Genomic DNA, 25647 nt, shown 5'->3' with positions numbered 1-25647 from the left:
TTGAGTGCATGGTTAAAGAAAACATTTCCTTCCTTCCTCTCTCAATATCTGTGTGATCCTTAACCATATGTCTGACGCCATATAACCGTAAATAAAATGTGTTGAGTGCATGGTTAAATAAAACATTTCCTTCCTTCCTCTCTCAATATCTGTGTGATCCTTAACCATATGTCTGACGCCATATAACCGTAAATAAAATGTGTTGAGTGCATGGTTAAATAAAAACATCTGTGTGATCCTTCCTCTCCTTAACCTCTGCATGGTTAAATAAAACATTTCCTTCCTTCCTCTCAATATCTGTGTGGTCCTTAACCATGTCTGACGCCATATAACCGTAAATAAAATGTGTTGAGTGCATCGTTAAATAAAACGAAATATTTCCTTCCTTCCTCTCAATATCTGTGTGGTCCTCATGCAGTATTCATCAACTATCTGGCTTGACGAGGTAAAACAATTTCTGGAGGCAACACGTCCATCTACCTGAAACGGAAGTTAATACAACTAATTAGAATGTGACAACATTCAGGGAATATGATTAATCGGTCGATTAGTCTATAATCTGTCTATTTATATCCATCAAACGATTTACCTTAATCGCTCTCTCTCTCTCTCTCTCTCTCTCTCTCTCTCTCGTCGTTAAACATTCATTCATCCATTCTTTCTTTCTCTTTTTCTTTCTCTCTCTACCGCTCTGTTTGTGTGTCTCTCTCTTTCTGCTTGTTTATCTCTGTCTCTCTGTCTGTCTGTCTCTCTCTCTGTCTCTCTCTCTCTCTCTCTCTCTCTCTCTCTCTCTCTCTCTCTCTCTCTCTCTCTCTCTCTCTCTCTCTGGTCCGTGCAGTTCTGTTTGTAATTAAATTAATATATAAATTAATATCCCTCTCTCTCTCTCTCTCTCTCTCTCTCTCTCTCTCTCTCTCTCTCTCTCTCTCACCCGCCTGTACAAATATCCTTGTGTCGAACTTATAGAGTACTCATGACACTTATAGTCTCGGTCTAAAGAACGATTTCAGATAACTGTTGCCGTCACCTAGCTAGTTATGTCTATGGCACCGCAGGCGTGCACTTTATCACTCGGCTATTATGCGTTACGTTGTTGTTGTTGATCCATTTTTATGTTTAATTCGTCGGCACAAAATTTGTTGATGAATGCAATTCAAAACTGAACCCGACAGGCCTACTTCGTTGTGTAATGTATGTCGCACACCTGCATGTGATATTGCATGATAACGAAATTATGGTCTAAATGGCAACAAAGAAAACTACTGCACTAATATATGATAGATTATGACACTATGCTTCATGTTTACTATTTTTGAGTGGGTATTGTAAACGTTTGCATCGGTTGGTTGGAATAAAAATGCCTCGAGGCCTCAATTTATTTTTCAATTCAGTTCAGTTTAGTTCAGTTCAGATGGAATACAAAAATTTAACGCGGCCCACTTGTTTTTCAATGCCTCGAGGCCCGAGAATCAATTTATTTTTATTTATTTATTAATTTAATTTAATTTAATTTAATTTTTTAATTTTATTTAATTTTTCAGTTCAGTTCAGTTCAGTTCAATTCTGTTCGATTCAATTGATTTATTTTTGTATGTTGGACTCCAAATCGACTTCAATTCGCATTTGGTAATTTGAAAAAAACCGACATCTTACATCAAGCGCTTGTGTAGGAATTTAGGCAAGGGTAAGGAGGGGCTGGTAGGCAATGCACTCACCAATTAGTGACTTGAAACACCTGGGTTTGGATTCCCACCAAATAAACACGACGTAGACGGGGACGCCGGCGGCTATCACAGCAATACACGTGCCCAGCTCGGCGGGTTTCTTCCACACCGTCATCACCAACACGCCCAGCGATAGCAGCAACTCAAACACTGGCAGCATCAACGGCACCTATAATCACGTATATTGTGATATTGTGAGAGAGAGAGAGAGAGAGACAGAGAGAGACAGAGAGAGAGAGAGAGAGAGACAGAGAGAGAGAGAAACGGAGACAGAGACGCATGGCAAACTAGATAGGGTATAGTGGACTTACACTGGGTCTCCCCCCCCCCCCCCCCCCCCCAGAAAAAAACAAAAACAAACCTAACAACAACAACACAAATACAAACGACCGCCGTGTTGGTAGCCAGTCCTTATTAACCGAAACTATAGGCTATACACCGCCGACGTGTATATAGCCAAGTCTGTGTTAAGTCAAAGATGGCGGCAGCCTTGGTGATTTTATACTTTCATTTTGTATTTTTTTAAATGTATATTTTTGCAAAATTCAATAAGGGTGTCCGACAGGTTAAAAGGTGACGTCACAGTTTAAATATGAATTGCATCAAATTTTATATCTTGAATTATTAAATTTGTAGTTATTTTTAGAATGCACCTTTAAATAAATGTATGTCATAACCCCAAACAATCTAATTAAAATTAGCTCCACTATTGTATGTGGATCTAACACCAGCCAGTTGGAGCTCATGTCCACCAATCAAAACCTTACTTGCAGAATCCTGCCAGTGATTTAAAAATAATTTGAAAACATTCCGAATTATCCTGAGGGTATACGATATGTTTCATGTGAATTACGAATGCCTTATTTAGACCAGTAGAACTAATTTTAATCGGATTGCTAACAACACTGCGTAGTCCTCAATGTCCAGGTAACATTTCGTCTGTAAATAATAATTTAAATATTGACCAATCACACTTCGCCTTTTATAACGTTATTTGGGAGCGTACAAATTCTAAAAATATCGGGCGAGTCTATTTTAGTGGCCGCAGTACAGCGAACCATACCAATACGTACGGGGCGGGTTATCAGTCTTCAAGTTTACATTAAAAATTATTTATATATTTATAGTTTTAAGGCATTCGTAATTCATACGAAACATGTCGTATACCCTCAGGATAATTCGGAATGTTTTCAAATTATTTTTAAATCACTGGCAGTATTCTGCAAGTAAGGTTTAGATTGGTGGACATGAGCTCCAACTGGCTGGTGTTAGATCCACATGTAATGGTGGAGCTAATTTTAATTAGATTGAACCTCAAACGTCGCTGAGAAAAGAATTGTGGGCAATGATTAATTCTTCCCTTTACTTATGATTATGGGAATTATTGTGCATTGGCACATTTTAAAGGGACATACCCTTGTTTTTAAACACTAAGGCATATTTTGGACTATCAGAGCCCTTTTGTGATAACTGAAATCATACTTTACTTAGATTTTATTGTTTTGATTATTAATTTCTGTACATTCGAAGTGTTTTTTGTCATCCTGGTATTTTTAATGTCACAAAATGCATTTCTCATATTTTTTAAAACGCACGTGCGTCTGAGAAGTAATAGTTATGGAGTCGAGTTTTGATCTATTTTTAGAGGGTATTTCACAATTTCAAAGTCACAGACTGATCTTTCACTCAGTTGTAACTTAATCCAAATGTGTTATAGCTTTGTAGACTAACTAAAATTAGTGTTAATTTTCACGGGTTGAAACTAGGGTATGTCTCTTAAAAGAGCATTTCTCTAACTATCATCTATCTAAAAATTAAAAAATAAATAAAATATATCCCTTAATTTCCAGGATTTTAGGGTTCGTCATTTAACCCTTCGTACTCTAACTACTATGGCACAAACCCTGCGGGCTTGTTAGGTACCTTAAAACGTCGTTTGACGTCGGCGTGCGTCCATCGTAGCCGTAACAAACAGACGAGAACGGCGCTAGTCATCAGATTGGCGTACATACCCACCATGTCTATGAATGACATGACGCTCCCCGACATCAGCACCAGCAGTGCGGGTATACTCTACAAACGAGAAAAAAATGGTTAAAAGTAGCTAAAACTTGAAACATTTAAAAGAATTACATAATCAGCGCCTCTGCGTAACAGTAAAGTAAAAGTAGTGTTTGTTAACTTTCGTTTAACGAAGGAAGAAGGAAAGATGTTTTATTTAACGACACACTCAACACATTTTATTTACGGTTATATGGCGTCGGACATATGGGAAGGACCACACAGATACTGAGGGAGGAAACCCGCTGTCGCCACTTCATGGGCTACTCTTTTTGATTAGCAGCAAGTGATCTTTTATATGTACCATCCCATAGACAGGATAGCACATACCACGTCCTTTGATGTACCAGTCGTGGTGCACTGGTTGGAATGACGCCACAAGAGCACATTTGTGTATTAATCATCGGATATAATTCAGGGCTGCGCACTTGTACGGATTGGCCGTATTTTGTACGGTTAAAAGGCCGACTTGTACAGTGTACGGATTTTACGGCCGATTGTACGGGTACCATCACTGCAAAAATACGGGATCATAATATATTTTAAAAAGTATTTTAATGTACAAATTATGGTCAAATAAAGCTTTCATTCACATACTTTTCCCATTATTGTACTTTTTTCATTGTCATTGCTTAAACATCCCCTCCATTCAAAATCGCCCCGTGGAACACATGCAGCCGACACCAGTTAGGCACACCTGCAGCCGGCATAATCGATCGAATTTGCAACTTGCTGTACATGAAGTAACATCTGTTGATAGTACAAACTACGCGAAGCAGTCTATTCTACTGTAAAATCGTTTATTTTCGCGCAATTTTTTTTTATTTAGCGCAAAATTTACGACCCCATAAAAAAAATTAATCCAACAAGACTGGTTCCTTATCAATGCTACATGTATGCTTAAAACCAGTCTTCAGGAATTACAAGTGTTTCGCGCCTTCACGGTCATTGTCTATAATAAAGTATAAAAATACTATAATAAATTCTCCATCGATGTCATTTGTCGATCACGTGGTATGAGTGAATGAGAGCATGGAAGGCTCGTAATTGTCGACTGGTGATTACAGTTTATTGTTATCAGTGTATTTCTGCACCTAGTGTATCCATGCCTAAAAACGATTGCAGTCGCCGCTTCGGCTTAAGCTGGGTTTGTACTTTTGACACCATCACCCGCCGTAATACGCTAGCATACGACCGCAGCCGGTGACATAGGTTTATACTTTAATAAACATCAGCGAGCACTCGCTGTAAACCGGCAAATGTCGACATCAAAAGTTCCAGAGACTGTGTTGAACTTTCATGATGTGCGCTTGCAAACGCCAATAATTCAGCCAATCAGAAGTAGCCACATCATTCCACAACACGCATAATAGGGAGTTTTACTCATTTAAGCCTACTCGGTTTACCGATTCTCTGATTGGGTTTGCCCTGTCCCAACCATTGCTTCACAACTGGACAAAGGTCATGGTATGTTTAATCCTGTCTGTGAGATGATGCATATAAAATAGCCCTTGCTACTAATGGAAAAATGTAGTGGGTTTTCCCTGAAACTGTCAGAATTACCATTATGTTTTTGACGTCCAATAGCCGATGATTAAACAGTTAATGTGCTATTGTGGCGTCGTTAAATAAAAAGAAACTTTACTTTCAATTATAACTGCTACATTAGCATTTCTGTCAGCCATCTTAACATCTGGTAAAATTGAAATATCTCCGTGGAGCCTTGAAAATAGGTCGGCGCCTGCAAGTGTTGATTTACACTTGGGACAATGACGCTAAACGCACGGTCATGTGACTGCCGGCAGTCGCCAGCTGACGCTGCCAACCGGTTTAGCGTATGCTAGCGAATTACGGCGGGTGATGACGTCAAAAGTATAAACCCAGCTTTATTGTGTTCCAGCACTCTGATCTCAAACACGTGCTGTGCAAATTAGTTCCTGGACAGGGTTCGTACGGGTCATGGAAATTCCGGAAAGTCATGAAATTTGTAAATGTCATTTTCCAGGCCTGGAAAGTCATGAAATTTTGATATTGGTCATGGAAAATGAAAATCTGTCTAAATACATTTTTTACTACATATATTTTAAAACTAATCCTAAGTTTTAAAATTTAAGTAGCAAAGATATATATATATATATATATATATATATATATATATATATATATATATATATATATATATATATATATATATATTCATTTTCCATGAAAAATGATATATACGATATTAGGTGACTAATGGAAATACCTCAAGCTTTAATCATTTTCGTAGTACAAAGAATCCGCATAACTTTTATGTTTTGCATCATATTGAACAAAGCTAAGTAGCAACATTATTTACTTTACTGAAGTCACTTGATGCATGTAAAACATAAATGTTAATTATTAACCTTGACCTTAAATACGAACTGCATTTAAATTGAAGTGCCAAGAACAATTTCCTTTTTTATTTAAAAAAAAAATACATATATTTATTTTTATTTTATTAGTATTGTTTGTTTTTGTTTGTTTGTTGTTGTTTTTTGTGAGAAAACAATGTGTATAATAATCTTTATTAATAAAAAAAAATATATATATTAATATCTAAAATATCAGATGGTATTAATAGTACTAAAAAGGTTCTATTTATAATCGAGTTAAATTAATTATATACTTTTTTTTAATTATGAACTTAGTTGAGATATCTCACCTTCAGTACTCAGAAGGTTCGTATTACTATTTTTACTGAATAAAAATGGATACATTTGATGTCAGAATGAATGCATGAAACAGTTACAAAAACATATGGTTTAAATAATTCACGTGTAGGTATATTAATAAATAATTAATACGTTTTGTAATTTTAAGGTTTTTTATTCCCTCCTCTGTGGTTTTGAGAGAATGTAATGGGAAATTAGGTGATAGCATCACTTCAGCTTTGACTTTGTACATAACTTACTACAGATTGTACAGAAACTTTTATTCAATAATTACAGGAATACGGAATTTTGGGGCAAAATACAGGAAAATATCAACTATCTTACAGTAAACATTTACACAGGGTAAGCAGCCCTGGATACTGGATGTCAAACATTTGGTAATTGTGACATATAGTTTCAGAAGAAACCCGCTACATTTTTTCATTAGCAGCAAGGGATCTTTTATATTCACTTTTCCACAGACAGGAAAGCACACACCACAGCCTTTGTTATTACCAATCACGGTGCTCTGGCTGGAACGAGAAACAGCCCAATGGGTCCACCGACGGGAATCGCTCTTAAACCGACCGCACATCAGGCGAGCGCTTTACTACTGGACCACTATACGTCCCGATCCTTCAGAAGTGATACAAATTCGGTGATGAATATAAGCATTGACTCAGTCTTCAGATAAGATTTGAACATTCTGGGCTGTAAAGTGGCCCAGTTTAGACATTAACACCAAACGTCATTGAGAAAGGACAAGTGCCTTTAAGTACATGTATTTATATAAATTATTGTCACAAGAGAACAGATACCAGGGAATAAAACACTTTGTACAATTACTGTTTGTCACACTTGGTTAACAGAATTACACATGCATGGAGTTAAATAATTATAGTTATAGTGTGTGTACACAGAACTGCATGAGGCAGAGAGAGAGAGAGAGAGAGAGAGAGAGAGAGAGAGAGAGAGAGAGAGAGAGAGAGAGAGAGAGAGAGAGAGAGAGAAGAGAGAGAGGAGAGAGAGAGAGAGAGAGAGGGAGGGAGGGAGGGAGGGATGGAGAGAGACAGACAGACACAGAGAGACCGAGAGAGTGAGTGTACACCCAGAACTGCACGAGGCACAGAGAGAGAGAGAGAGAGAGAGACAGACAGACAGAGAGACAGACAGACAGAGAGATAGACAAACAGACAGACGGACAGACAGACAGACCGAGATTCATACATTCAGAGAGAGACAAACACAGACACAGAGAGAGAATGTTTTATTGCTTTGACGAACCTAATTGCACAGGTCAGAGAGTAAAATACTTCATTGTTGAATTTATTGCTGTGTTCTACACTTACCAACACCAATGTAGCAGGCCAGGGGGTGAGGTACTTCATGCTAATCATGCCGCATATCGCCGGCATTTGTCCTTCTCTACCCGCCGCGAATACCATTCTGTAATGATAACCGAAAACAAGAGGTCCAAAGTTAGTTTCTTTTAACGACACCACTAGAGCTGATTGATGTATTAATCATCGGCTATTGAATGTCAAACATTTGGTAATTTTGACATATATAATTTTAGAGAGGAAACCCGCTACATTGTTCCATTAGTAGCAAGGGATACTTTATATACACCATCCCACAGACACGACTGCACATACCAAGACCTTTGATATACCAGTCGTGGTGCTCTGGCTGGAACAAGAAATAGCTCTTTAGAAAACAATCCTCTCTGGTGGAAATGACAAACCCGCATTGGTGTAGCCAGGATTTTATATTGTGTGTGTGTGTATGTGTGAGGATGGGGGGGGGGGGGGGGGGGGACTACAAGGGGAGAGGCAACCACTGTCTATGAGTCGTGTTATGGTGGTGGTGGTGGTTGGGGGGGGGGGGGGAGATGTGATTGGGGAGACATGACCCCAATGTACTCCCTCTAGCTAAGACTGGTTTGTGTATCCCCGTCATTCACGGGCGTCGAAAAATAGTTGCAGCTGGCAAACTCTGTAGTGACAGTTGGTAGACTTATCCTAGTATGACAAGTTTTTTTCTGGACAATTCACAAAAGTGCGGAGGGACACGTGAAAGAAGGCCAAGGAGTTAATAAATTAATGAGATCTAGTGGTATCGTTAAACAAAATAAACTTCTTTGGGTAATAAATGTACAAACCAAAATGACTTATCTGCCCCGAGTTGGGACCATGGCTTTCCGGAGATCGAACTCCGGGGAAGACATGCTCGAAACCTTTGTGGTATATGAGCAAGTTAAAAACTTACGCAAAGCAACCAAAATGACGAGAAAACAGCACATTTAAAACATGCTTATTTTAAAAATTCTTCTCTTTTGTTCCATTGTTCAATTCACAAAACACGTAATGATGCAGGGAAAACCATTCGTGCCCATATTTCGCGATTGTTACACTATTAATCCTAAATAATTACAAATTAATTCATCTCAAGCATAACGTTTGCACAAATAACTCGGAAATATTGAATTGAAATAGTATACTTTCCTCTTATTGTGAACAGTAATTACAGTTCACAGCTAACCGAACATATAATTGTGTATGCATACTGAACACTAGTCTTAGCTATTAGAAACATCTGCAGTACTGCAAAAATACATTCAACAGCAATGGATGGAAGGAAGGAAACGGTTTATTTAACGACACACTCAATACATTTTATTTACTGTTATATGGCGTCGGACATAATATGGTTAAGGACCACGCAGATATTGAGAGAGGAAACCCGCTGTTGCCACTTCATGGGCTACTCTTTTCGATTAGCAGCAAGGGATATTTTATATGCACCATCCCACAGACAGACAGGACAAGACAAGACTTTATTTACACTCGGGCCGTTACACAACGGCATAGGAGGAATACATACATAAACATTTTGTTATGTACACGTGACAAGATGGTTGACAGTAAATACATTAATTACAATACATACACAAACACATATACAAACACATACAATCACGCACATCAATATATTATGTAATAATACAGATATTTAATACAGATATACGGGTATCCAAGTACTTATAAACGAATAGATTGTTAAACTTGTATATGGTGCAGTGGATAATGATAGTATTTTGTTAAATATGTTTGGTTTTGATGGTGTTTGTAGTCAAGGGCGTTTGAATTCATTAGTTATTATATTTATGAAATATGATAATTTCTTTAGGGTACTAATTCGTTTATTCTCCATTAGTTCTCTAAATTTGTAAGTACTTGGTCGCGTATAATAATATGGGTGTAGCAACTGAACTCTTGAATTATGGAAAAAATGGCAAAAAAAAAAGATAATGGAACTCGTCGCCAATGTCTATTACATTACATAATGTGCAAATTCTATCTTCTATGAGTATATTATTCCAACGTCCAATTTCAACGGGTAGGTAATGGTTAGACGTTCTAAATTTTGAGAGTGCTGTCCACAGTTTTTCTGGTAGTTATTGATATAGCTTTCGAAAAATAGTTGTTCTTTGTATAATCGGTAAGTGTTGCCTCTCGATGACAGTGATATGTTATTTGTCCATGTTTGTAAATACTGATCGCATTGTCTTTGTTTAATTTGTTGCAAGAGACAATTTACTGATATGAAAGGATAGCAATAGCACATACCACAGCTTTTGATGGAACAACAATGGAAACGCAGCAGTGGTGCAACCCAAGTTATTTTGAAATTAACGAATTAATGTGGACTGGTTTTTTGTGGGGGTTTTAATGATTTCAGTAGAGCAGTACGTAAAGTAAAGTTTGTTTTGTTTAATGATGCCACTAGAGCACATTGATTTATTACTCATCTACTATTGGATGTCAAGTAAATTATTTGGAAATTAGGACGTACGTCTTAGAGAGGAAACCCGCTACATTTTTCCATTAGTAGAAAAGGATTTTTAATATGCACTTTCCTTCAGACAGGACAGCACATACTACGACCTTTGATATACCAGTCGTGGTGCACTGGCTGGAAAGAGAAATAGCCGAATGAGCCCACCGAGGGGGATCGACCACTGGGCTACGTAGGGCTGGACGGTCCAGTGGTAAAGCACTCGCTTGATGCGCGGTTGGTCTAGGATCGATCCCCTTCGGTGGGCCCATTGGGCTATTTCTCGTTCCTGCCAGTGCATCACTGACCGACCGCGTATCAGGCGAGCGCTTTACCACTGGACTAGCCTACGTCTCACTCGCTAGTAGGTACCACTGTTTGAAATCGCGGTAGTGGAGACAGACAGTAAAGAAACCAATTTTGATGAAGGCCCCCATGCTCATGCAAGGACCTGGCAATAGTAGAGGGCGGGACGTAGCCCAGTGGTAAAGCGCTCGCTTGATGCGCGGTCAGTTTGGGATTGATTCACGTCGGTGGGCTCATTGGGTTATTTAGCGTTCCAGCCAGTTCATCACTAGTGGTATATCAAAGGCCGTGGTATGTGCTATCCCCACCTGTGGGATGGTGCATATAAAAGATCCCTTGCTACATTAGGAAAAATGTAGCGGGTTTCCTTTGATGACTATGAGTCAGAATTACCAAATATTTGACATTCAACAGCCGATGATTAATTAATCCATCTGCTCTAGTGGTGTCGTTAAACAAAACAAACCTTTTTTGGTTATAGTATTACACTCACCTCGGCTGTCCCAGAATGAGACTGTTGAGCACGCTAACAGAACAGGTGGTGACCAGTACCGATATAACCACCGCCAAAGCCGGGTGGATACGGTAGACATAGAGCTGTGGGAAAAAAGGAGCAAATTTGTAATAGGTTGAAAATACACTTAAATGCTTTCCATGCTGTCTCCTTGTTTAGAAACAAAAAACTATAATATACAATACGCAAGACCTTTTTAATAAGTTCTGACCGTCTCCCCTTTTTAGATATGCACTGCCTGTTGGGATCGATCCCCGTCGGTGGGCCCATTGGGCTCTTTCTCGTTCCAGCCAGTGCTTTATATTTACTCGATACTGTACTTCACATGAATCTTTTGGCACTCGGGGTCCAGTATACACGTCGTGCTAAAAAGTGCAGTACAAAGATGAATTACATAAATACAACCGCATTGGACTTTGTCACAACATAGAAGTGGCTATAAATATATATGGCCGATGTGGGTACCACACGAGACGACCTCATCCTTCATACGCCACCTTTAGGAAGACTGCCGCTCTTCCAGATAGCCCAAGTACTATGCCGTTCGAAATTAGAAATTTGGTGGGGGGTTTTACGACACCACTATACTAGAACACATTGATTTATTAATCATCGGCTATTGGATGTCAAACATTTGGTGATTTTGGCATATAGTTTTAGACAGGAAGGAAGGAAGGAAGGAAATGTTTTATTTAACGACGCACTCAACACATGTTATTTACGGTTATATGGCGTCAGACATGGTTAAGGACCACACAGATATTGAGAGAGGAAGGAAGGAAATGTTGTATTTAACGACGTACTCAACACATGTTATTTACGGTTATATGGCGTCGGACATATGGTTAAGGACCACACAGATATTGAGGGAGGAAACCCGCTGTCGGCACTTCATGGGCTACTCTTTTCGATTAGCAACAAGGTATCTTTACTGCTAATCGAAAAAGAGTAGCCCATGGAGTGGCGACAGCGGGTTTCCTCCCTTAATATATTTTTCTGTTAGTAGCAAGGGATCTATTATATGCACCATTCCTCAGACAGGATAGCAGATACCACGGACTTTGATATACCAGACGTGGTGCACTGGCTAGAGCGAGAAGTAGCCTAATGGGCCCACCGACGGGTATCGATCCTAGACCGATCGCACATCAAGCGAGCGCTTTACCACTGGGCTACGTCCCGCCCTCTCTTCCGTTCGAGAGATAGATGACATCTGTAGGTTATGATCACTCTCTGCCGTCAGAGATAACTGTATAGCAAAAAAACCCACGGAATTGCTACCTACAACCACGATCATAAGCGTCCAAATGTCAGTCTAGCTTTTGAACAGCAGAGTACCCGGGTTAGCTTTACAGCTTGTTTGCAACCGCACCGTTCCAATCATCTTGCCAAGTCGAAAAGATATATTGATTAATATGATATTTAAAATCACTGTTATGGCAATCTAATTAAAATTAGCTCCACTATTACATGTAGAACTAACACCAGCCAGTTGGAGCTCATGTCCACCAATCAAAACCTTACTTGCAGAATCCTGCCAGTGATTAAAAAATAATTTGAAAACATTCCGAATTATCCTGAGGGTATACGATATGTTTTATGTGAATTACGAATGCCTTATTTAGACCAGTAGAACTAATTTTAATCGGATTGCTAACAACACTGCGTAGTCCCCAATGTCCAGGTAACATTTCGTCTGTAAATAATAATTTAAATATTGACCAATCACACTTCGCCTTTTATAACGTTATTTGGGAGCATGCAAATTCTAAAAATATCGGGCGAGTCTATTTTAGTGGCCGCAGTACAGCGAACCATACCAATACGTACGGGGTGGGTTATCAGTCTTCAATTCTACATTAAAAATTATTTATTTATTTATAAAAAAAAAAAAAAAAACTCAGTCTTCAGTTTTACATTACAAATTATTTATTTTATAAAATAAAACATGTTTTAAAGCATTCGTAATTCACACGAAATATGTCGTATACCCTCAGGATAATTCGGAATGTTTTCAAATTATTTTTAAATCACTGGCAGGATTCTGCAAGTAAGGTTTTGATTGGTGGACATGAGCTCCAACTGGCTGGTGTTTGATCCACATGTAATAGTGGAGCTAATTTTAATTAGATTGCTGTAATGGACACAGACACAGGTAAATTCAAAGCCGAATTGGCACACACACACACACACACACACACACACACACACACGCATACACACACACACACAGAGAGAGAGAGAGAGAGAGAGAGAGAGAGAGAGAGAGAGAGAGAGAGAGAGAGAGAGAGAGAGAGAGAGAGAGCGAGAGAGAGAGCGCGCGAGCGAGAGCGAGCAGAGCGGCAGACAGAGAAACAGAGAGTCAGACTGGACACAGAGTTTTAGAGACGGAAACAGTTTACAGAGAAACAGAGACCAGGGGGACGCGTCCCCCCAGACTGACACAGAGATTAATTCCAAGTGTGATTGCGTTGCGTAGAATTTTTTTTTTTTTAGTAAACAATAATTTACCGTCCCACACATTTGACAGATTTTAACATGCGCAGCCTACCACAGTCACGGAGTCTGACAGGAGCCCATCTCGTTCTAAGGAAGGACGCCAATTTACTTCAGTATTGCAGAGGTGAACGAACTGTAGGAATTCATATTATTGTAAATATCAGAGTGGTGAAGGTGCCCTTATGAAGAGTCAATGTGCCCTTCTTGTTGGTCCCCCCCTAAAAGTGTTCCTGGATCCGCCCATAGTTTAACAACACCTACCACAGCCACGGCGTCTGACAGGAGGACATCTCGTGCAGGAAGGACGATGAAGTAGCAGAGGTTAACGACCACACTCAGTAATATCAGAGTGGTGAATGTATTACAAGGCTCGAGGCACATTTCTGTAATTGAAAGTTAAAAAAGTCTTAGTTCCACCCCAACAGACAACGACCCCCCCCCGTAACAAAAAAGCCCCCCCCCCAAAAAAAAAAAAATTTTAAAAAAAAAAAAAAAAATTGTAAGAAATAAAAAATAATAAAAGACACAAAAAACCCCACCAAACCACCAATGGATATCCAAGAAAAAACTTAATTTGTTTTGTTTAACGACACCAGTAGATCTCATTGATTTAACAATCATCAGCTATTGGGTGTCAAACATTTGATGATTTTATTTCATGCTGGTTCTTTGTTTTGTGTTGTATTCCACAGCCAATTCATTATTAAGATGTATTTAAGCTTTGCTATATGTGTTTTGTAATACTTAATGTATATAATATATATATATATATATATATATATATATATATATATATATATATATATATATATATATATATATATATATAACAGTATATGATTTCTGACACAGTCGTGAAGGAAACACGTTATATTTTTTCCGTTGTATTTTTTCATTAGAAGCTAGGGATATTTTATGTACACTTTCCACCAAACAGGACAGCATATACCACGGTGTTTAATATACCAGTCGTGGGGAGGATATCCAAGAATGACAAAGACCAAAGAAAAACCCAGAATTTATGCTTAATGTTGATACCAACAACAGTGATTATGAAGAAAATAACAAATTATGATGAAATGACAATTACTTTCACATGGACACATTGTATTTTAAAACGTCCAAATAAGTCAACAAGGGTGTATTTGGTGTAATGCATGTCTAGGATCGATCCCCGTCTATAGTTATTGGTAACAATGAATGAATAAATGTTTAACGACACCCCAGCACAAAAAACAAAACAAAAAAAACATCGGCTAATGGATGTCAAACTGAGTTACATAATAATCAACATCAATGTAAAATTCTAAAATTACTAACAAAAATTGAGTAGACATCGACGAAAAAATCATATTTCCGAAAGACACTTTGCAGCATATTAACATTCAATAATAATAATAATAATAAAACATTTTTAAAACCCCCACTAAATCGACAAAAATAAACAGAAACTCGACACTCAACAGATTTTAAAGTGAAAAGCAGCGAACGACCACAAATAAAATCTTCGAAAAGACAAACACAAACGCTGTGGTCAGATTATGGAAATATTGTATGGAGCTGTGATAAATAAATAAATAAAATAAACCTCGAACTGGACGACATGGCATACATACCTACATACATACAGTTCCATACGGTCATACATACATACGCAATACATGGTATCTATGCGGCTATCTATATATGTCAGTACTCAATTTTCTCGAAGTGGCACCCTATCTCAAAGTCAAGAAGGGGGTCCGAACCGTGGTCGATATAAATCTAGGGAGAGTTTGTATGTTTATCTCAAATGTTGCTGGTAAATATCCCACAGTTATGAGATGGTGACTTGTGGGACACATATGCCCTGGCAACTATATATTTGGATATATTTTGCGTCAAAGTTGAAAACGTGTTTTCTGCGGTTCAAACGTGGCATGTCCTGGATTGTCAACTGTCGGCCAGATACAAGTGGGCAAGCGAACAGGGCCTGCACTTTTATATTGTTTGTGTTCATGTTGGCCAGTGGATTAACTTTGTGCAGTGGTATGACATGGTTTGCACGTGGCTTCGCTTTTGCGAATATTTACATATGAAACCACGTACAGTAGCTGCGTTTGAACCAGATCAGAATGTAACGCCGACGAAACATGCATGCAATGACCTTTATTCACAAAGCATGAACCGGTAGGAAACATAAAATCGGCCATAACCACATTTGAACCCTTTTGCGTTTCTTTTTTTGAATTGTCTATATATAAATATATATATAACAATTATATAGCCCTCGTTTGCAGTAACCAGACCATAACGATATATTTGCCGTATATGATTTCTGAATTGGGAAGTCAAGTTATATTTTTAAACATGTTTTCCATTGCCATGCGATAGTATCGAAACAGGACACAACTGCACGGTGTTTAATATACCAGTCGTGGGGATGTATCCAAGAATGACAAAGACCAAAGAAAAACCCAGCAATCATTGCTTAATGTTGCCCCAACAACAGTGATTATGAAGAAAGGTCTGCACTGTATGATGAAATGATTTTACTTTCCATGGAAACATTGTAATTCAAAGTCCCAATAAGTCAACGAAGCTAGGTGTGATTTATAATTGGCAATCTAGGATGGGAATTTGGTCTAGATTTATGGTAACAATGAATGAATAAATGTTTAAGTTATCTCAGCAAAAAAACGATATCTCAAAAAAACATCGGCTAATGGCATGTCAAACTGAGTTACATAATATCAACATCAATGTACTATTGTCACGGGGACTTCTATAATGAGTCCCGTAACCGAATAAAAACATATTATCAAAATCACTCTCCAACATATTATCTATTAGATAATCTAATAATAATAACACATTGTTAGTCCTAGTATGGCTTGTCTAAAGGTATGATAAACAGAAACTCGACACTTATATAAAGTTTATAGTGAAATATAGCGAACGTTCACTATAAAATCACGAAAAGAAAACACAATACGCTTTGGAATCAGATTATGGAAACGCTGACAAATGGAGCTGTAGATAAATTAATAATAACAATAATACACAACCCAGAACTGATCACTACATTAGTTACATCTACATACATACATACACACATATGCGAATCACTTCACCGTTATACTACACTATCACGTATCTATTGAGAAATCTATCTAGAAGTCTATTAATAAATATTACAAACTCCATTCTCAAACGTCACGCTTCTAAGCAAGAACCCTTCCGACTCGTTTCTCTATATAAACGTGTAAGAGTTTGTATGTTTAACGCAAACTTTGACATAAACTATACACACGTTATGTCAAATTACAGCTGTGGTCCCAATGGGTTATTTTTTAATTAACCCTATATTTTTGTCTTCAGTAATCTTGTATTTTCCATAAATTAAAATAATTATTATTTAATAAAATTAATACGATAAATGCAGTAAACCAAGCCAATAACCTAATTTATTACCTAGTGGTCGATCTAGGAGTGGACTGGCTAACTTGTTGTTATTACCAAGTATCATAATAATGTTAGAACAATGAAAGTCTGGCCGATTTACTTCGCAGTCCAGATGACCGAAGACATCTGTATACAACGCCGACGAAATTGGATATATTATACATCAGTATTAAAATACAGTCACATCAATCACATGAAGGTCTTGGTAGCAAGAGCAAGGAAATGAATTACCAGTCCAAACGGACTAACGTAACCAGACCGGAGCCTTCCTAAGTTCTCCTAGATCTCTCTGGGAATTCTAGCTATTTATTCCAAAACAGAATTGGCCTGGGGGAGTAACAAAGCGGCACCTCACGTATCATCCATATCTACCTCGGTATATGTCTCTCTGATGTCAGAAAAATGACGCCATCGTCGCCAAATCGCAGTTGTAAAACACGTGAAACTCGCAGAGGTGATTTTTCTTACAAACACTACTCGCCACATGGGACTCCACAGCGGGACTTTATAATTTGGAAATGCACTATTGGAACGCAAGAATCGCGCGAGAAGTATTACGTAACAAGTTGTCCACCTGGGCTACGGGCAATAAACTGCACACGGCACCCTAACACAATTAAAATCGCCACAGGCGAAACAAATTAAGAGCATGTACCGTGACAACTATATATATATAAGACTTCTGCACTGACTCTCGTGAGATGAAGTTGTGTTTGGAGAACGTGGAGATTACTACTCTTCCCCCCCCCCCCCCCCCCCCACACACACACCCTAGGGGCTGTGTTGCGATCGCTTGGGCCTTTGTCCAAGTATCGGATCGAACACAATGGCGACTCGGCGACCGTCACGCTCATATATGGCAGTGACCGGAAGAACCGCGCACCCAGCAGAAGACGGAGGAGGCGACCCAAGACTTCACAGGGGGGACCAAACTTGGCGGCTCAACCGCCAGGGGCGGTCCCACCTGTTCCGAAGAGGAGGACGGGACTAAGAGTGGCGCAGGGTGATCCAAACTCGGTGGCTAAACCACCGGGGGCGGTTCAGTCTGCGCAACCTCGATCAACTCGGCCGAAGCACTCGCCAGGAACCATCCAGGGGGGACCAAAGCTGTCAGCTCCACTGACAGTGGCGGTCCCTCCTGTTGAGGAACCTTCAAAGATGGATACGGGCCACGTGGTCATTCATGACCCACCGGCGAGCCCACCACCACCTCCGGCAGTTGTTGTTGCAGACACGGCGGCAGACCAGCGAGAATTCAAGAGGAGGAAGATGTCATCGACCACCATATCGAAGACGTCTGATGAATCCGACTGGATTCTCGTTTGCGACAGACTTCCAACCAAGTACACAGGGGCGGTTATCGGTGACTTCACCGATAACAAACACCTCAAGGGACCTTGGAACGACAATCACTGGCGCCAACTTCCAACCGGACAAGGGAAGTACCAGCTACAAGGTGCCCCAAACTCCGACAAACTCTACGTGACAGCCCAGCAGGACGGACTGTACATGCAGGGGCTCCTGATGCCATCGATGTCAAATGGGACCATTCATCGCATACTAAAGATGGTTCTACGAGACATCTACCCAGGAGCCATCGGCCGCAACATCCAGGCCTTGACTGAAGGACTCCCCAACTTCAAGCCTGAACAGTCCATCAACTCGCCATGAGTCCTGCTGCGCCAACCTTAACTAGGACAGGTAACCTCCTTTTTGGGCTTAGTTGGACTTTAAACTTTTTTCGATCGAGCTTCCAAATTCTTATGTTTATTTTTTTTATAAATAGTCCAACGCATTTTACTTTGGCGCCCGTTCAATTGCTCAAATCACCTTAAAACCTTTTCGGCCGAGCAGTCAAACTTATTTTTGGGTTTAAATTCTTAGTCCGGACATGATGTTAAGTTCAGTTATTCTCCGTAGACTTAGGTTTTTCTAGTTAGATCCAAAGGAATCGAAATTCAGCCAATCAGAACACGGCCCATTTTCGGCGTCTACTAGTCGGTCCGCGCAGTCGCTGGACGCTACTAAATACTTATTCCAAATTCCGCCCACTTCAAACTCAATCCCCCCCCCCCCCCTTGTCCTGAACTTAGTCACTGGCAAAGGCCAGAGACTAAACCCAGGACAGGCGTGCGTGAAACCTTCGTGGTATATATGCACGTTAATTCTTTAATGAATGAGTATATATATATATATATTATATATATATATATATATATATATATATATATATATATATATATATATATATATATATATATATATATATATATAAAATACTAAACGAGCTTGCCTGTCATACCATTTTTATGAAATGAGTGAACAGATACCAACACTGTTCAATAATATTATGACATGAGCAGTATCTTACACTGGTGTGTAATAAATATGTATATATATAATTACACATACACACACACACACACACACACACACACACACACACACACACACACAGCCCTAAACAAAAAACGTATTTGAAAACACCATCACAGTTGCTTATAGAACGTGTCTAAGAGAAACTGAATATTAGCTCGAGTCACCTCCAGCCCGACCCCCTATTGATATTGATGTGTGGGGCAAGGCTAGTGCAAACTATATGTAATGCTTTGGCAATCGTCGACAACCAACCTCTACGTCACCACAAGAAAGTAGAGCGCAGGTTCGTTTTGCATAGGGGTGTCGGGTTTCTTCCTGTAGCGTTGGTACTGGTTAACAACATTAAGTTTAATGGCATGCATGACTGGACTCGAGAATATTCAAACTATTTTTTTTTTAAAGCTCTGTGGCATCAGATTTAGGTACAAATGTGTATTTTAGACACAGTAGCTTGCAACCATTTGGTTGTCGACGATTGCCAAAGCATTACATAGAGTATCCTGTAGCCTTACCCCACATATCAATAACAATAAGGGGTAGGGCTAGAGGTGACTCGAGCTAACTGAATATGTGCAGTATTCGCCATTCTCAAGGAAACCCATACGAGTGTTACCACCCATGCACCACGACGAGGATCAGCATACACAGGGTCATAACTAACAGGATAGTAAATGTGATAGTAAAAACAAATAAAATACTCACACCAATGGATTTTCCACTTCCTCTATTATAATTGTTATCATTTGCCTTCAGGAAAAAGTAAGCCATGTTAAACAACCATGTGTATATTTCGTTTGTCTATAATGTAAAAATTAAGCAATAGAACGTTTTAACCAAACAACCTACAACATGTACACCAATTATTTATTTAACTTTTAAATAAAGCTTTAACAAAAACAAAACACGTACACAAATTAATTACTTAACTTTCAAATAAAATATTTACCACTTATAGTACATATTTACAAAACTATCGAAATATTCGATTTATACAACATGGTAAACGTAAGTCGCTTCAGATCAATTAATTACTAGCTAATAATATAATAATAACTAACTTACCAACCACCAAATGCGAAGTAAGGTGGCAAGCTTAAAAGTAACTTACCAACCACCAAATGCGAAGTAAGTGGCGAGCTTACGACTAACTTACCAACCACCAAATGCGAAGTAAGGTGGCGAGCTTACGACTAACTTACCAACCACCAAATGCGAAGTAAGTGGCGAGCTTACGACTAACTTACCAACCACCAAATGCGAAGTAAGGTGGCGAGCTTACGACTAACTTACCAACCACCAAATGCGAAGTAAGGTGGCGAGCTTACGACTAACTTACCAACCACCAAATGCGAAGTAAGTGGCGAGCTTACGACTAACTTACCAACCACCAAATGCGAAGTAAGGTGGCGCTTACGCTTAAGGTGGCGACTACGACTAACTTACCAACCACCAAATGCGAAGTAAAGTGGCGAGCTTACGACTAACTTACCAACCACCAAATGGCGAGCTTACGACGTAAGGTGGCGATCTTACGTGGCGAGCTTACGACTAACTTACCAACCACCAAATGCGCTTACGACTAACTTACCAACCACCAAATGCGAAGTAAGGTGGCGAGCTTACGACTAACTTACCAACCACCAAATGCGAAGTAAGGTGACAAGCTTACGACTAACTTACCAACCACCAAATGCGAAGTAAGGTGACAAGCTTACGACTAACTTACCAACCACCAAATGCGAAGTAAGGTGGCGAGCTTACGACTAACTTACCAACCACCAAAGTAAGGTGGCGAGCTTACGACTAACTTACCAACTTACACCAAACTACACCAACCACCAAATGCGAAGTAAGGTGGCGAGCTTATGCGACTGCGAAGTAAGGTGGCGAGGCTACGACTAACTTACCAACCACGAAGTAAGGTGGCGAAATGCGAAGTAAGGTGGCGAGCTTACGACTAACTTACCAACCACCAAATGCGAAGTAAGGTGGCGAGCTTACGACTAACTTACCAACCACCAAATGCGAAGTAAGGTGGCGAGCTTACGACTAACTTACCAACCACCAAATGCGAAGTAAGGTGCCAACAACGACAAACTTACCAACCACCAAATGCGAAGTACGGTGGCGAGCTTACGACTAACTTACCAACCACCAAATGCGAAGTAAGGTGACAAGCTTACGACTAACTTACCAACCACCAAATGCGAAATAAGGTGGCGAGCTTACGACTAACTTACCAACCACCAAATGCGAAATAAGGTGACAAGCTTACGACTAACTTACCAACCACCAAATGCGAAGTAGCCCGATGCCAAACCCAGGGCGATATTTCCAGGATCGGTAGTAGAACCGCGAAACATGGCGTTTATGTTATCTACACTCGAGCCTGAAATGTTTAATGTTTCATGTTTTATCATCGTGAATGAATGAACGAACGAACGAACGAACGAACGAACGAACGAACGAATGAATGTTTAACAACACCCCAGCAAAAAAGAAAGAAAAAACCCACATCAGCTACTGGGTATTAAACAGTGATAAATACATAAATGAAACAATGATCAACATAAATGTATAAATTCAAGAGTTATATTAAAACACACTATAAAGAGCCGCGCAAAAAAATCAACATAAGTAAAATCAAAATTTTGAATAAAATTCAGCATCCAGTCGAAATTTCAAAATAAGTTCTGGGCGGAATCGAAGTGATTCGTTTATATTTCCAAATACATCTTTTCTCGTTGTAAGATGATTGCATCCACCAAAATATGACGCACGGCCAGAATACACTGACAGTGAATACACGGAGATGGAGGATTCTTCTTCTTCAGAATAAATGTGTCAAATATGTATGGTCGATCCGAGCACGTCACAAAACTATTTTATCTTTCCTGCACCGTCTATAAGAGGGATGCCACTGTGCCAAGACTGACTTGACAGAATTAAGCTTATTCGAAACCGCACCGATCCAATCATCTTGCCAAGTTGAAACGATATATTAGTTAATGTCATAATTCCTTTTAACAGGAACACCAACCATATCCCTGGCATGAGGTAAATCAAATGCAGACTTTGCCACTGAATTTGATCTTACATGGTTGAGAATCCAACAACAAAGACATAATGTCTTTATTGGCAATAGATAAAAAGACGCGTGCACTTTCGTATCACCATCCCAATTAAGAGGTGTTCCAGCTTAATCAACAAATCCGACGTCATTATCATCATTAGCATCAAAACTACTAGCACTATCGTGTTACAGTAATTAACATAATTCATATACATACCATAACTATCATCATTACAATCATCAATAACACCATCAACACGTATAGCCATCATCACTGCCACATCCACCTTACAACTCTCATCATTTCCAACATCAGAAAACATATTATATTCATCACTATCATCGTCGTTATACCACCACCACCACCATCATCATCATTGCCATATCCACCTTTTAATTATCGTCATTACCATTATTAAGAAATTCCATTGACACAACCATCATAATCGCCATTACATAGCGGCCCATCTACACGGTGGGGGGGGGGGGGGGGCACCTATACTGTCTGTCAGTCGCAATACGGGGAGACAGACAAATACATGTATATAAGAGGTGGTGGGGGAAAAAGCGGTCAGCCTATTTACAGCTCATAAGTCCGGAAGTAACCCCAAGACAAAATTACAACCCGTATGTTGATGCCGATATGTACATTGTTCATATTTGGCACGAGGATACCCTTCAGTATGATGTATTTAAATATTTAAAAACAAAATGTAGGAAATATATTTTGTTTTAGAAAACAATTAAATTTTTCATCTTCGGCCCGTACATAAAGAAATCGTTATTCACCGCCCGCAAAATAAAACGTAAACCCTGTGATTAAATATGTCATATACAATCATGAGATTTGGCAGTAGGATACCTCTCAGTATGATGTATTTAAATAAAGAAATCAATTTAGAAAAAAGTGGCTTCCTAGCTATGCAAGTGTCCTCATCATAATCATCATCAGAAGCAGCAGCAGCAGCAGTTATAACAACACATAATAGCAGACGAGAAAGGTAAAGTAAATAATGACGTACTTGATCCAATAGCAGTGAAACATGCCGCGATTATGATGAGCATGGCGATCATCTTCCCAGCACTGAGCAGTGCCTGGACTCTGATGACGTACTTCATATACAGACAGTTCAAAACAATCATCGTCACTGGAATCAAAATAGTACCATCGACGCATATAGTGTGTGTGAGAGAGAGAGAGAGAGAGAGAGAGAGAGAGAGAGAGAGAGAGAGAGAGAGAGAGAGAGAGAGAGAGAGAGGGGGGGAGAGAGAGAGAGAGAGAGAGAGAGAGATGAACACGTCGCATTGGGCAAATGTTAGAACTGAACCATGTTTTGCATTCAGTTATAAATTGAAATTTGTTCTAAAACAGTAAAACAGTCATTTCTTTATATTCCACTAACAAAAAGTATTTTTTGAAGGAAGAGTAAAAAGAAAATTCAAATATGGCTGGGTATATATGAAGTATCACTGATTTTCTTTAAAAAAAAAACCCCTTCTTTTTTGTTTTTTTTTTAAAAAAGAAAACGCACTAGACCTAACAAGCCGAAATGGTCATGTCCATTCTTTGCGAAAGTAGTTGCACTCCACTTTCTTTTTCCTTTTCTTTTTTAATGCAAAGGGTGTATGGTTATGGGATTCTCAAATTGAAAACAATAATCTGATAACACAGCCATTTCTGATTGTTAGACATCACTATATTCAACAGAAGTTACAATATCTGAATTGTTAAAAAAGATCATACCCATAAACCATGCTGCTAGCACCTTCGTGGCCACGTCTGGCGGAGGACACTCTGGGAATAACATCGTGATGACGTACAGTGCGGCTGTGTAGCAGGACAGTGCCCAGGCAGGTGCGCAGATAGTGAGGACGAAACCCCACAACAACACAAACGCCGGGAACGCTCCGAACACTTCCTTGACGTAGTAATAAGCTCCGCCACTTTTAGGTAACAAGAGGGCAACCTCTATATAACAGAAAGCCAGGCCGAAGTTGAGCAATCCTCCGACAAGCCAGAAAATCAAGGCGACGCCCGGAGAACCGCCGTAAATGAGCATAGACGTAGAGGCTATGAAAATGCTCCCTCCGCCGGTGTTCGACAGAAGAAGCGCTGTAGCTGAGAACAGGGTAATAGACGTCTGAAGTTTGATCGACTTGCCGTTACCCACTTTGGAACCTCTGTCGTCCATGTTGGATCGTCTGCTCGCTGGCTACGAAGTAGAGCTGCTACCGGGTTCCCTGTACTCAGTCCGTCAACTCCATTGTATTATGTTAGGCAACGACTGCTAGAGTTGTACTTTTTTTTTTTTTAAATCACACACGTAATGGAAGTTTGATCGACTTGTCCTCATTCATACTAAAAGACCGTCTGTCGTCGATGTTGTATCGTCTGCTCGCTGTCGACGAAGAAGACCTACTACCTGCTCAGCTGTATTCGGGATTCCCAGTGTATTATGTTAGGCAACGAGCGCTGGCGGCGTTTTTATTTCTTTTATTTACAAAATCACATTCGTGGTGAAAGTCGATCGATAATACCGCCTGTCTGTTCTTCGTGTCAAGAAGGCTGTCACGTGTAATCTCTGAACTTGTCGTCTGCGTCAGCAATTTCTTTTTAAGAGGATTTTACAAATGTCAGTGGAACATCAAACAAACGGTGTGTTTGTGGGGGGTAAAAAGTTATTTTCCAGTCAGACAACCCCCGCCAGTTCTCTCGCCCAAAAAACAGAAAGAAATAACTGCGCTCTAGACATAGTCTGCAGGCAATTAGAAATAAATGAAGCGTGAATCCCAGTTTGCTGAACTAAATATAGATTGTCGACATAATATCGGGTCAGATGTATTAGGTCAGTGGTGTCGTGGTAAGCCATTGGGCATGAAGGCTGGTAGGTATAACAACCAGTGGCGGATCCAGAAAATCTATTTAGGGTGGGGGTGGGGACCAATGACATGAGTTGGAATACGTAGGAAACTTTGGGGGAGGATCGTGAAAAAATTAATTAATTAATATATTCTAATAAAATTGTAACTGTCGCAAAATTTAGAGGGATCCGAGCCCCTGTCCCCTACCCCTCCCCCCTAGATCCGACTCTGTCGACTCGGTGGGTAAGTATAAGACCACTACACCGACTT

General features: G+C 39.5%; 1 protein-coding gene across 3 annotated transcripts; it reads right to left on the bottom strand.

Annotated features, from left to right (window-relative positions):
- Window positions 1-294: 294 nt before the first annotated feature.
- On the bottom strand, window positions 295-25220 carry LOC121388004 (large neutral amino acids transporter small subunit 1-like). Of its 3 annotated transcripts, XM_041519200.1 has the most exons (8): window positions 21729-21815; window positions 20145-20189; window positions 13881-14002; window positions 11100-11203; window positions 7813-7909; window positions 3648-3797; window positions 1716-1893; window positions 295-480 (listed from the first exon to the last, which is right to left on the bottom strand). In XM_041519200.1, exons 3-8 carry the CDS (start codon window positions 13998-14000, stop codon window positions 425-427), a joined length of 705 nt encoding a protein of 234 aa, XP_041375134.1. In that variant the 5' UTR covers window positions 14001-14002; window positions 20145-20189; window positions 21729-21815; the 3' UTR covers window positions 295-424. The 3 variants fall into 3 exon arrangements, 2 of the variants coding, with proteins under 2 accessions (XP_041375134.1, XP_041375133.1); XR_005959917.1 differs by lacking the exons at window positions 295-480; window positions 1716-1893; window positions 3648-3797; window positions 7813-7909 and adding exons at window positions 23538-23663; window positions 24260-25220 and having other exon boundaries at window positions 21729-21831; XM_041519199.1 differs by lacking the exons at window positions 295-480; window positions 1716-1893; window positions 3648-3797; window positions 7813-7909; window positions 11100-11203 and adding exons at window positions 23538-23663; window positions 24260-25220 and having other exon boundaries at window positions 13815-14002; window positions 21729-21831.
- Between the last annotated feature and the right edge of the window lie 427 nt (window positions 25221-25647).

This window comes from Gigantopelta aegis, chromosome 14, assembly GCF_016097555.1.
Source record: "Gigantopelta aegis isolate Gae_Host chromosome 14, Gae_host_genome, whole genome shotgun sequence".
Classification (NCBI taxonomy): Eukaryota; Metazoa; Mollusca; class Gastropoda; order Neomphalida; family Peltospiridae; genus Gigantopelta; species Gigantopelta aegis.
This window is presented reverse-complemented; position numbering and strand designations above follow the sequence as displayed.

Bases quoted from the DNA above. Each gene is read 5' to 3' on its own strand.
- LOC121388004 (XM_041519199.1), bottom strand. From the start codon at position 24,707: ATGGACGACAGAGGTTCCAAAGTGGGTAACGGCAAGTCGATCAAACTT. The intron at 23,664-24,259 runs GTATGATCTTTT...TTTTGATTCCAG, and splicing joins GCTAGCAGCATGGTTTATGG to TGACGATGATTGTTTTGAAC. The intron at 20,190-21,728 runs GTAAGTTAGTCG...TTTTTCCTGAAG, and splicing joins TACTTCGCATTTGGTGGTTG to GCAAATGATAACAATTATAA.